The sequence below is a fragment of the Magnolia sinica genome, chromosome 8, assembly GCF_029962835.1.
Source record: "Magnolia sinica isolate HGM2019 chromosome 8, MsV1, whole genome shotgun sequence".
Taxonomy (NCBI): Eukaryota; Viridiplantae; Streptophyta; class Magnoliopsida; order Magnoliales; family Magnoliaceae; genus Magnolia; species Magnolia sinica.
In genome coordinates, this window is record NC_080580.1 from 76696374 (window position 1) to 76709140 (window position 12767).

At 42.6% G+C, this 12767-nt stretch overlaps 1 protein-coding gene across 1 annotated transcript; it reads right to left on the reverse strand.

The window, feature by feature from the left end:
• Positions 1–1393: 1393 nt before the first annotated feature.
• Positions 1394–5823, reverse strand: LOC131253459 (probably inactive leucine-rich repeat receptor-like protein kinase IMK2). Its single transcript, XM_058254450.1, has 2 exons — positions 3827–5823; positions 1394–2466 (listed from the first exon to the last, which is right to left on the reverse strand). The coding sequence occupies exons 1-2, from the start codon at positions 5730–5732 to the stop codon at positions 1850–1852; spliced, it is 2523 nt and encodes an 840-aa protein (XP_058110433.1). The 5' UTR covers positions 5733–5823; the 3' UTR covers positions 1394–1849.
• Positions 5824–12767: the final 6944 nt, after the last annotated feature.

A 12767-nucleotide genomic window follows, 5' to 3' on the forward strand; every position in this document is an offset into this window, starting at 1 on the left:
CTTGGAAGTGGATTGCGTACTAAGTAAATTCTGCGGGGCCCACCGTGATTTATGTATTTTATCCACTCGGCCCATCCATTTTAAAAGATAATTTTAGTGCTTGAGACAAAAAATGAAGCATATATAAATCTCAATTGGACCACACTACAGGAAATAGTTTGAATTGAATGTCAAATAAATAACAGTGTGCCCTGGGAGAGTTTCAACGGTGGAAATCATTATTCCCACTGTTTCTTGTGGTGTGGTCCACCTGAGCTTTGGATATGCTTTAATTTTGAGCTTAACTCCTAAAATGAGTTGGAAAAATGGATGGACGGAGAGGATAAACCACATACATTTAAGGTGGGCCCAACAGAGTTTACTCAGTACTATAAAGGGTACTGAGTTATTCACTACACAATCCGATTTCATTCTTCCATGGAGAAGAAAATGGGAGGAGGGTGGATATGTGACTGTGAGGCCCACCGTGATATGTGTGACCTACATCCACGCCATCGATCCATTTTGACATCTCATTTTTAGGGCATGATCGAAAAAATGAAGCAGATCCAAGTCTCGGGTATACCACATCATAGGAAACAGTGGTCCTTCATCATTAAAAACTTCTTGTGGCCACAAAAGTTTTGGATCAAGCAAATATTTATACGATCTCTTTATCAAGGTTTTTTTTTAAACCTTATCCGCAGGTTGGATGGAAAACAAACATTCTGGTGGGCCCCAAGATGTTTTTAATGATGGGTATTCAATCGCCACTATTTCCTATGGTGTGATCCACCTAAGATTTCGATCTACTTCAATTTTTGGTTCATGCTCTAAAATGAGCTATCAAAACAGATGGATAGCATGGATGTAAGGCAAATACATCAAGGAAAATATTTCCAAGCCAAATATGAATATATGCAAGTGTTCTTAAATAATATTGTTTTAAACCATGACATATAAACCATTTTTTCAATTTTTGAACTAATAAATAGAAAAAAATAATAATAATGGAAATACATTTCAAGAAAAATGAACGTTTCGTATGGTTAAAAGACTCCAAGACTCGGGCCGACTCGTTCCGTCCTGAGTCGAGTGAAGACTCACCAAGTTGAGGGTAACTCATGGTGTCAAATTCGATCCAGTCTTATCATGTCTAATGCGGCCCACAAACTCATCCAAGTCTTAAAACCATCTACTCGGACTAGTCACATCGTATCCATCTCATTTGAGTCTTAATCCTCATAGATCTAATTTACTTTCTAGGTAGGAAATTAATTGAAACGTTTGCTGCCAAAATTAGAAAAGATTAGAACTTAGTCACTTTATCTTCATTTTGCATAAATCTAACCATTAAAAAAAAATAAAAAATCTCAGCTTTTAAATGATAAATTGCCCAAGCTTTTATGATTAGTTGTCCACCAAACATCAACCTTCATCTTTTACATAAGCTTGAACCGGCCACATCAACGGTCCATCCATAATAATAAAACAACAATCTAACCAAATAAAATACTTTTACAAAAAAATGTCTAACCATAATCATATCTAAAAATAAAAATTCAAACAATCTTCTCTATAAATAAATGAATGAATGAATAGATAGAATATGAGCCCTAAGAACTTCTAATGTGCCCTTATAAGCGCTAACGTTGTCCTCAAAGCTTTTAAATGACATGTGACGATCCCAACCATCCAATCAATAGCATAGAAAATGGATGGGCAGTCCAAATTGATGGTTTGGTAATAGTGGTACGGAGCAAATGGAGGGTCTATTAGATTCAATTAAAAGCTTTAGAGAAGATTGCTAATATCCCTATGTAAGTAGGGTTTCGTAATAAATGAATGAATGAATGAATATGTGAATGCATCAATCGCTTGTAGGAGGAGCCCCGACCACATCATCTGTGGGACCCACAACCAGTTCTGGCTTAATCTGCTCCAACTGTTGGAGAACTTGTTGAACTTCCGGCCGGGCCGCTGGCGATGGATCGACACAATGCAATGCCAATTTCAGCATGTTTAGTAATTCTTCGCCTGTCGCCGATGATGCATCGCTTGTGAGGTCCACATCAAACACCTCATTGGTCCACTCCTCGTTAACGATCGACGCGACCCATTGAGGCAAATCCATGCCGTTCATCGAGTCGCCGGGCGACTTACCCGTCAAGAGCTCCAGTATGATCACACCAAGGCTATACACATCACACTTCGTGGTTGCATCTTTCACCTTTGAGAGCTCGGGCGCACGGTAGCCAAGTGTGCCGGCGGTTGCGATCGCATCCGAATTAGCGGCGGATGTCACAAGATGCGAGAGGCCAAAATCGGTGATCTTGGCGTCGGCGTGATCGTCGAGTAGGATGTTGCCGGATGTCAGGTTGCCATGGACCATGTTTTCGTGTGTGTGGAGATGGATGAGGCCACGTGTCACACCCACGGCTATGTTCATCCTTGTGGGCCAATCGATGTGGGTGTGGGGCCCACGAGCTGCATATGTGCAAGAACAAAAAAAATGGCACATTTAAGGAAATTTTCACTATATAGGAATGCTTTCATTTATGGTGTATACACAGGATTGTGGTGTATAATAGAGTGATTCCCTTGATCAGGTGGACCACATCAGTCATGATCACGTTGCTAAACACAAATTATTCAGTAATGACCGTTGATTATGGTGATTGGTAGGTCACTTATATTCTGGATTATGGTGGATAGAGGACTAACCGCCTTCCGATCATGATCGACGGTGAGCGATCGTATAAATCAGTTAAGAAAAAAGATCCACGTTAGTGTATATACAAGATCACAGTGTAACGGAGCGATCACCATCAGATCATGATCAAGCAGCAATCAGGAGGAGATCGTCACCGTCAGATCATTCCTCTATTCACCAGTCCACAGTATATAGATGCTGTACGCTGGATGACTGAACAGTCCAGATCGATTATTGTTTGAATGGTATCCAACGGTTCAGATCTATCAATTGGGTGGTCCATGTTCCCTATACAATGAGTACTACAGCTTTTAGACCACTGCATCATTTCTCAAATATCCAAGTAGCAGCAGCAATAGGAGGAGAAAGATGACTGGAAAAGTAGCCGTTGATGGTTCTGAAAGTGGGCCGGATGGCCCATTGGGCTTACTGAAGTGGGCCATCATGGATGGGTTGAACATGGGTCCATTTTACAATCATCATGGGCCCACATCGGTCCAATTACAAACCGGATGGGCCCAGTTAGACAATGCTTGGGCCCATTTGGGTTTTCAGTCAGTACTGATAGAGCAAGTTGGGAAGATTGTTCGTTTGATCCAACCCGTTGATTTCATGGGCCCAATTTTGGATGGCCTAATCCTAACCTTTCAATGGGTAGGTCAACAAATATGCTAGAAAAATGCCATATATCATATGGATCAAATCCTCTAATCTGGAGGATTTGCATAGGCCATTAAATTCAATGGTGGGGCCAATCACTCAACGGCTTGGATCACCCCACTTCTACAAACTCAAAACCCGATCTGCATAACCTTTCAGCCCAAGCCATGGATAATGTTAGTTAATAAATGGGCCAGTGTGGAGGTGGGCCCACTCAACTAGCCGTTGGGCCACAGATTCAAACTTCGGTTGAAATGGGAAATTAAGCAGTTATAGTTGAGTTGAGTTACTAAACTCAAAACCAGATCTGCATTAACGTTTCAGCCCAAGCCATGGATAATGTTAGTTAATAAATTGGCCAGTTTGGAGGTGGGCCCACTTCTGCCACTAGTCGTTGGGCCCACAGATTCAAATTTCGGTTGAAATGGGAAATTAAGCAGTTATAGTTGAGTTGAGTTGAGTTAGTTGAGTTACCATGGAGGAAAGATGAAAGACTCCCTTTGGGCATGAAATCAAAGACCAGAAGCTTTTCTCCTTTGGGCCCCACATAGTAAGCTCTGAGGGACACCAGATTTGGGTGTCGGATCTTCCCGAGCACATCGGCCTGAGCTTCGAACTCCTTCCGATTCTTCGCGACCTTCTCCCTCAATCTCTTCACTGCAACTTCATTCCCATCCTCCAATGTTGCCTTGTAGACGGTGCCATACCCACTCTTCCCCATGATCTCGGCGGTCGCACACAACAGATCGTCAGCGGTGAAAACCAGCGGGCCGTCGAAGTGGACCAGCTTCCCCGCCACCTGCCCGCCTGATTCCACCTCTGACCCAATTGCAGGTCCCGCCTTTTTCGCCCCACCAGAAGCTGACCGGCTCTTCCCAGCCGAGCTAGTCCTTTTCCTGATCAAACAGCAGAGTAAAACAGAGCAGAATAGGAGGATGAGAGCGAGGGTGGACCCCACAGCGATCAGGACTATCTCCCTAGTATTCAATTTCCGATGATGGGTTTTCTGAGGGACCTGAATTTCAGACGTTGGCGGAGGAGAGGACGGACATGGGACTGAAACGGCATATCCACAGAGCTGTAAATTCCCTTTGAAGGAGCTGGAATTGAATTTTTCAGATAGAAGAAGCGGAACCAGACCCGAGAGATTATTGAAAGAAACATTGAAAAAACCCAAATCAGCTAAATCAGCGATCGTGGCCGGTATTGGTCCGATGAGATTGTTCTCCGCGATATCCAATCGGGATAACCCAGAGATTTTTCCGAGCGTGGACGGAATTGGGCCGCCCAATTGATTTCTCCTTAACACAAGAACAGAGAGACTTTGAAGCCTATCTACAGCTTCCGGGATCTGATTCTCGATGCGATTGTTGCCGAGATTCAATTGAATTAGCGCCGATAGGTTGCAGAGATTCACAGAGAAGTGTCCGTCGATCTCATTGTCGGACAGATCAAGAATTCGAAGTTTGGACAGTGTCCCAAGCTCGTCGGGAATTCTTCCACTGATCTTATTGTGATTAAGGAGGATCTCTTCTAGCCCACTGAGCTCGCCGAGAGAAGAAGGAATTGAACCAGACAGATTGTTATGCTGTAGATCGAGATATGTGAGCAGAACTGATCGAGTAAGGCCCACTGGGATGGGACCCACCAGCTCATTGTAGCTGAGATTGAGCCTGTGGAGTCTGGTTGTGTTGGAAAGGCCGGCAGGAATCAGTCCAGTAAGGAAATTGTTGCTGAGATCAAGCGTCCTGAGTTGGGGCCAGTTGCCGATTGACGGTGGGATGGAGCCTGAAAGGCGATTGTTGGAGAGAACGACCCCTCTGAGATTGCGAAGAAGCCCAAGAGATGAAGGTATCTGACCTTGTATGAAATTGTCATGGAGGCTTAGCTTCCGGAGGGCTGATAGATGGCCCACCTGTTCGGAGATCTCACCACCCAATCCTTTCCATGGGAGCTGGATTGTTGTTACCTGTCCATTGATGCATTTGATTCCGGCCCACCCACCTGAACAGGCGGTAGTGCCGCTGTCGTTCCAGCTATTCAAGATGCCTCTTCGATCGATCAATGCGTGTTTGAAGGCCAGCAGTGCCTGGTAATCGGACAGTGATTCTATGATGCTCCCACCATCTGATGGCTGGCATGAGACCGGGTAGATAGAAAAGATGAGAAATTGAAGAAGTAGAATTATGTAGCTGAAATCGACGAATTTGAAATGAAATCCAAAATGCTGAAATGGGTATTCACGGAATGAGAGGTTTTTCCAATTTCTGCTCTTTTTATTCGTAATTGGGTGCTGTTTTGATGTTGTTTGGATTGGGAATTGGGAATTGTGAAATGGGTGTTTGAGGAATCTGTGGGAAATGAGGTGGGGAGGCTCCATTGCAACTGAGAAGATTTGAGGAATGTGATTTGGAAAGAGATTGGTTTTCTTCCTCTTCTGCTTCTGGTGTTGATACACACACACGCAGAGAGAGAGAGAGAGAGAGAGAGAGAGAGAGAGAGAGAGAGAGAGTAGAATTATGTAGCTGAAATCGACGAATTTGAAATGAAATCCAAAATGCTGAAATGGGTATTCACGGAATGAGAGGTTTTTCCAATTTCTGCTCTTTTTATTCGGAATTGAGTGCTGTTTTGATGTTGTTTGGATTGGGAATTGGGAATTGTGAAATGGGTGTTTGAGGAATCTGTGGGAAATGAGGTGGGGAGGCTCCATTGCAACTGAGAAGATTTGAGGAATGTGATTTGGAAAGAGATTGGTTTTCTTCCTCTTCTGCTTCTGGTGTTGATACAGAGAGAGAGAGAGAGAGAGAGAGAGAGAGATGTTTCCTCCCTCTTCTGCTTCTAGTTTGATCACAGAAGCTATAGAGAGAGAGAGAGAGAGCTGTTTCCTCCCTCTTCTGCTTCTGGTTTTGATAACAGTAGTTGGAGAGAGAGAGAGAGTAGAAATCCAAGTGGCGAAAGGTCATAGTCAGAGAATCTTATTTAGGAGGAGAGATGGTGATTGCTACTCGCGAGAGTAGGATTCCGACGCCTGTGCCCTCCAGACCACAGTTGAAAAACCCGAAAACTAGACTCAATGTTCAGTCGGGTCGGCTTAACTCGATGGCTCGACCCGACTTTACTCGTATGTCTATTGAATTATTATAAATTTAAATATTATTAAGTGTGCGTTTGGTTATACACCCGACTTTACTCTAATATTTATTTAATTATTATAAATTAAAATATTGTTAAGTGTGCTTTTGGTTACACCAAATATCATGAATTGATACACCAAATATCATAATATCTGATACAACCATATGTAACCCTAATGTAAATGAATACTTAGATTAGGGGTGTATATCGAGTTGAACCGAGTCGAGTTGGCCTCAACTCGACTCAGCTCGGCCACTGGCTGACCTCAGCTCGAACTTAGCTCGGCTCGGTCCTCGAGCCTGACTAGCTAGCTCGGCTTGGTTCAGTCAGCAACTCGGGCTGAGTTCGAGCAAAAATCGAGCCGAGTTGGCCATTGAGGCATTTCCAGAAACACCTGGACTGCACCTTCAAAATTCCTTTGGATGTGAAACATAAACAGTGGTTTTACGAGTATTTTATCAAACACCTTCTAAGCAATATTAAAAAAAAAAAAAAAAAATCCAAAGAAAAAAAGGATATTTATTTCATGTACATACCTTCCTTGCCACTAGCTCCAATTCGTTTGAGTCATTTTATCAAACACTTTTTTTTTTTTTCATTAGCTTGTTAGTACACCCCGCTGTTTGTTCATACTACACAATGTTGAAATGAGGTATCTTTCACTTGGTCTACCACTTGAGCTATGGATTAGGGTGTCCTTCTATCAAACACTTGATGAGCAACATCAATGGCAAAGTAACCAAGTCACCAAATTAGTTCGATTCGAGTTCCATTCGAGTTGGATTTGAGCTGGATTCGATTTGAGTTGAGTCGAGGTAGGGCCTACTTGAACTCAACTTCAAATCGAGTCGAATCAAGCTTTTTCGAGTCGAGTCTGTGAGCTAAACGAGTTAGCTCGGTTAGTGTACACCCCTACTTAAAATACTTAAATTATGTATAAGTAATATATAGCACTGTGGGGCCCATCGTGATGTCTGTGTTATATCCACTCCATTAATCAATTTCAACATATCATTGAAAGATACGAACCCAAACGTGAGGTAAATCAAAATCTCGAGTGGGACACACCATGGGAAACAGTATGGATGGAAACTCCCACGGTTGAACATTTCTAGGGTCCCCCGTGATGTTTATAATCCATCCGACACCTTCATAAAACAATTCTCACCTGGATGAAGGGAAAACACAGATATCATACTGATCTAAAACTTGTCTTACCCTAAGAAGATATAAAAAAAAATGGACGTCCGATCCCCAAATTATCCTTTTGTGTGGTTAACCTAAGTTTTGGATCCCCATCGCATTCATTCCGATGCCATAAAATAAATTGGGAAAACTGATAGAAGGAGTAGATATAACAAATATAACAAATATATATATATACACACACGGTGGACCCCACAGAAAGCAAGTGGTGTCCTCCCACCATTGGATGGGCAGTACCATTACAGAAAACGACGGTTCAAAAGGAATTGACCAATGGCCATCTGACACATCTGTGGCCCACCTAATGTCCAGGCCGCCAGATAATTGGGCAGTCAAGCATCCACAATGGACCACCTGATTAACGGCTAGGATTAAGTACCCCCGCGATTAGAGAAAGTACACTCGTGAGTAGCCTTAGAACGGCTCTGTTTGGGAGATGACGTCAGATGACCGCATATAGATTGACTTCACAGCCCCATCCTTAGAAAGGGAAGTTATTAGGTATTAAAAGCATTAAGAGATCCAACGCTCCGGAGCGCTGCGACCCCGTGCTTCCATATTCCGTGCTGTACACGTGGCATATGTTTTATGATGATCACAACCGTTAATTCACTAACCCTAACGAATCAACATATTTTCAAAGAATCTGATCGACTGATTCTCTCTAGCTTTCAATAGGAATTATATGCCACCGCTTAAGGAGTTAGATCCTTCCGATCGTTGTGACTTTGAATTGACGGTCCAGATCTTATTATCCATGTGGACAGGGAGGCTTGTTGGCTCTGATGCCCATCGAGTCACTGTATCAGCGCCTGTTACAGAAATGCTCTAGCCGAAAGTTTGTACAGTATCGTTAGTACCGTTGGAGCTTTTCAGTTTGTACATGTGGGGGCCAGTGCTTCATTGATCCAAACCGTTGATATTGTGGGACCCCCATTGTATCATCCATTCACCAAATGTCTCCCATATGGAAAAATACCAGTCCTTGAAAAGGTGACCAATAAATGCAGTCAATTAAGAAAGCGAAGCAACTGTTCACATCCAGCAATGGAGAGCCCTCGAAATGGCCATTTTTTAAATGCATGGGCCATCCATGCTTTAACAGATCATATTAACGGTTTGGATTGCTGAACTAAGGTCGCATCATCCTGATGTGGGTGGGGCCCATGGTAGACTTTTCAAAGGGATGTTCTAAAAATCATACAGGATGGAGGATCCTGTCATCCAATCTTCAAACTCTTCGATGGATGGCTGATGTAAGTTCCCATGGCTGTCCATATGTAGGCCACTAATCCAACGGCTACGATCTTCCCATCTGACAGATTTTTGGCGTTAAATACCTTTTAGGTTTTATTTTACTGAGCTAAACGGCTAGTTTTTGTTTTTTATACAGTAGCAGGCGTGGAACATGTCTTCTCATATCTGAGGAGCGCGCCTCTAACGGCTATATTTTTGTGGGTCCCACTCCCACCTTCGTCAAATTACGTACACCGCCACTTGCTATACGGAGAGATCCGACGGCTACTATCGAGAGTAGGGGCCAGCACGGAAGTTCTATGGCTCCTGACGAGTGGGCCCCACTGAATTTTATGTTCTAAAATTGCTAAATCTGCCACGGTCGGTGAAGAGGTCTGAACTTTGCTAGTCGAGCTAATCTAGGCCGTTCAGAAGGTGGGCCCCACTTTGGATGTTGTATGGCCTTAAGTGTATTCAATCACGAGTCGCGAGTACATATCAACGGTTGGATCATCGGATCATGGGCCCCACACGTTTTGAGAAAGAACTTTGACTGAGTCGCCTATCCGTTTTTTGATGGGCAGGCATCTATATTCAGTGACGAGAAAGAACTTTGACTGAGTCGCCTATCCGTTTTTTGATGGGCAGGCATCCATATTCAGTGACCTGGACTTTTATGTGGGTAAATATGACAAGAAAGGCACTCGCGCGCGTGAAATGGATGAGTTGTATACCTCTCACAGGCGGAAGATCCAGGCCATTCATCGAGTACATTCGACTGAGAATATTCTTTAACACAAAAATTCGTTAGTTTCGATATTCATATGGTCCATAATATTCGGTTGAGTATAGACCGTTGATCTTTTTAATTGCTATTTTTTCTCATATAAGTAAGGTATACCTATTAATGGGCATAATTATTATTAATAAAGGATTTATCACTGTGGACCCCTCCTTTTGTATGGCATGGATACTTCAGATGAATAACCTATCAGCAAGTATGCTGCAAAGATCCTTTTCCATCTCACGCGCGCATGGCCCTTGTTTACCTTTTTTGTCCTTTCATGTGGCCTTGCCTTTTGCTGGCAGGCACGTACGACAGTACTCGGATTGCGCAGCACACGGGACCGATGTCGGTTAGGAAGGAAAAGCTGTGGACCACCATGATTTATCCACGTCGTCCATCCATTTTCCAGCTCATTTTGTGCATAAGCTTAAAAATGAGGCAGATACAAATCTCACAGATAATGTATCTATGCAGGGAGTTAAATGCTCTCTATGCAGCCATGACGTGGCAAACAGGAAAAGGCCACGTGGGCAAGAGTTTATGGATCAGTCTGTGATATGTGCTTTTATTAACGTTATTCATTGATTTTTGCAGGTCGTTTTAAGTCATGAGCCCAAAGTTGGATTATATCCAAAGTTCAAATCGACCACACCACAAGAATTATTGGAAAAATAACACTAACGGTTAAAACCTTCTTGAAATCTACATTAATGTTTGTTTGTCATCTAACTTATTTAAAAGGTCACGTTTAGAGTTGTGCACGAATCCAACCTAGTTGAGCTTAGCACAGTTTGACTCGGCATAGCCACTAGCTAACCCGAACTTGAACTCGGCTCAGTTCGGTCAGCAATTGGAGCCCGTTCAAGCTGAGTATGAGCCTGTGCGACATTTTTTCAAAAACATAAAGTGTATTTTTAATTTCTTACAGTTAGCAAAACAGCAACAACACTTTACACGTATTTCATCAAACACTCAATAGGTAACATTAAAATCAAGATCCAACAATAGCTTTATCATATAATGTTTTTTGTATTAATTTGTTTCATATCTATACCTTCCTTGCTATTGGCCGATCCCACAGATAATGTATTCACCTGAAACAACACTTTGTTGAGTCATTTCATCAAATACTTGGTGGCCAACATCAATATCAAAATAACCGAGTCATCAAACTAATTTGATCCGAGTTTAATTCGAGTCGAGGTTCGCTTTAAGATGATTTGAAGTCGGCCAAGCTCAAACTCAACTCCAAATTTTTTCAAGCTCTTAAAATCAGCTCGAACTTAGTTTTGAATTGAGTCAAGTCGAGCGAGTTAACCAAGCTAACTCGGTTCATGTACAACTCTAGTCACACGTACGCGGACGAGTACAAGACACAAATACCAACTTATCAAAAACTTATAGTTCTTTCCAAAGTTTTCAACATATGGCATTTAATTTCCATTAGTCCATGTAGTGTGGCCCACTTCAAATTTAGATATGCTTTAATTTGGGTCTCATGGCCTACACTGAGTTGGCAAAATAGATAAAAAGCATGGATAAAAATATATATATTACAGTGCTCCTGTAAAGCCTAACTATTATGAAGTCACCTTTATATGCTTATATCAGATGTGGGATCCACACTAAAATCTGTCTATTTTTTCTACTGAGCTGAACAGCTGATAAACTCACATGGCACATTTCTTCACTGACATGTTACCGTTAAAGAGAGGGTGTATGGCTAAATCTGCCTCGTTGGATCATATAATTCTTCGGGTGGCAGTGGGTCCCACTCGTTCCCTTAATGGGCCTATAATTCAGCCCTGAGCCCAACCCATAACCTTGAATTATGACAGTTTCAGGCCCATGTGTCTGAATAAGCGTGGCCATAAATCGATTGAAGGTGTTTGTCGGGGGCACAGCATGGTGTGCAGAACCCTGATTGTGGGGCCCACCTTGATGTATGCCACTTAGATCCATTCTGTTCATCCGTTTTGAAAACTCATTTTAGAGCATGATTCCAAAATTGAACTAGATCCAGATCTCAGGTGGACCACAACAGAGGAAAATGTTGTGATTGAATATCCACCATTAAAAAGCATCTAGGGGCCACCAATGTTTATTTACCATCCAACCTGTTGATAAGGTCACAATGACCTGGACGAAGTGATCACACAAATATCAGCTTGATCCAAAACGTTTTGGTGGCACACAAAAAGTTTATAGTAGTCAATCATAAACGTTTTCTATGGTGTGGTCCACATCAGATTTTTATATTCTTCATTTTTGGGATCATGTCTAAAATGATCTTTCAAAACGGATGAACGGAATAGATGTGATGAAAATATATCATAGTGGGCCCCACAGCGAGGGATCCGCCCACCCCTGTGGATCCGGGAAAACCACGCCCGTTCGTCCCATCAGTCTGCAGTGGGCCCCACCCATGCAGTGGTGTGATAGTAACTCTAACATGTGGGTCCATTTTCTTACAGGTAACTGGTAAGTGAAGAATTGTGGGGCAGTGCTACGTGGTCGGTGCTACCTGGACCCCACCATGATGTATTTGTTTTTTCCACGCCGTCCATCCATTTTGAAAGATAATTTTAGGGCTTTATCCCAAAAATGAGGTGGATCTAAATCTCAGGTGGACCACACCATGGGAAAACAGTAGTGATTGAATCTCCACCATTAAAAACCTCCTGAGCCCACTGTAACTAAACTGTTGATTAGGTCCACTCAAATACTTTAGATCTCCAATCTTCAGTTCTGACCATTTTCAATGGGCCATGGGCCCCACTTGTGTTATTTGAAAATCTTGATCATACTGCACAACTATCGGCCTAAGAGAAGTAAAGATGGGCATACGCAAAATCATGAAAAAAAAAAAAAAAAAAAGGCCCACTCATCAAGCAATCCACATACGTGCATCGAATGTGGACCTTTGGTTTGTGTTTGCAGACCATCTTTTAATATGGCCTACATGATGAGCAGACCAGCATGTTTATCTGGACGGTGTGATCTACCACACCCACCGGTTCAGATGTCCCTAAGGGGGGCCAACATGTT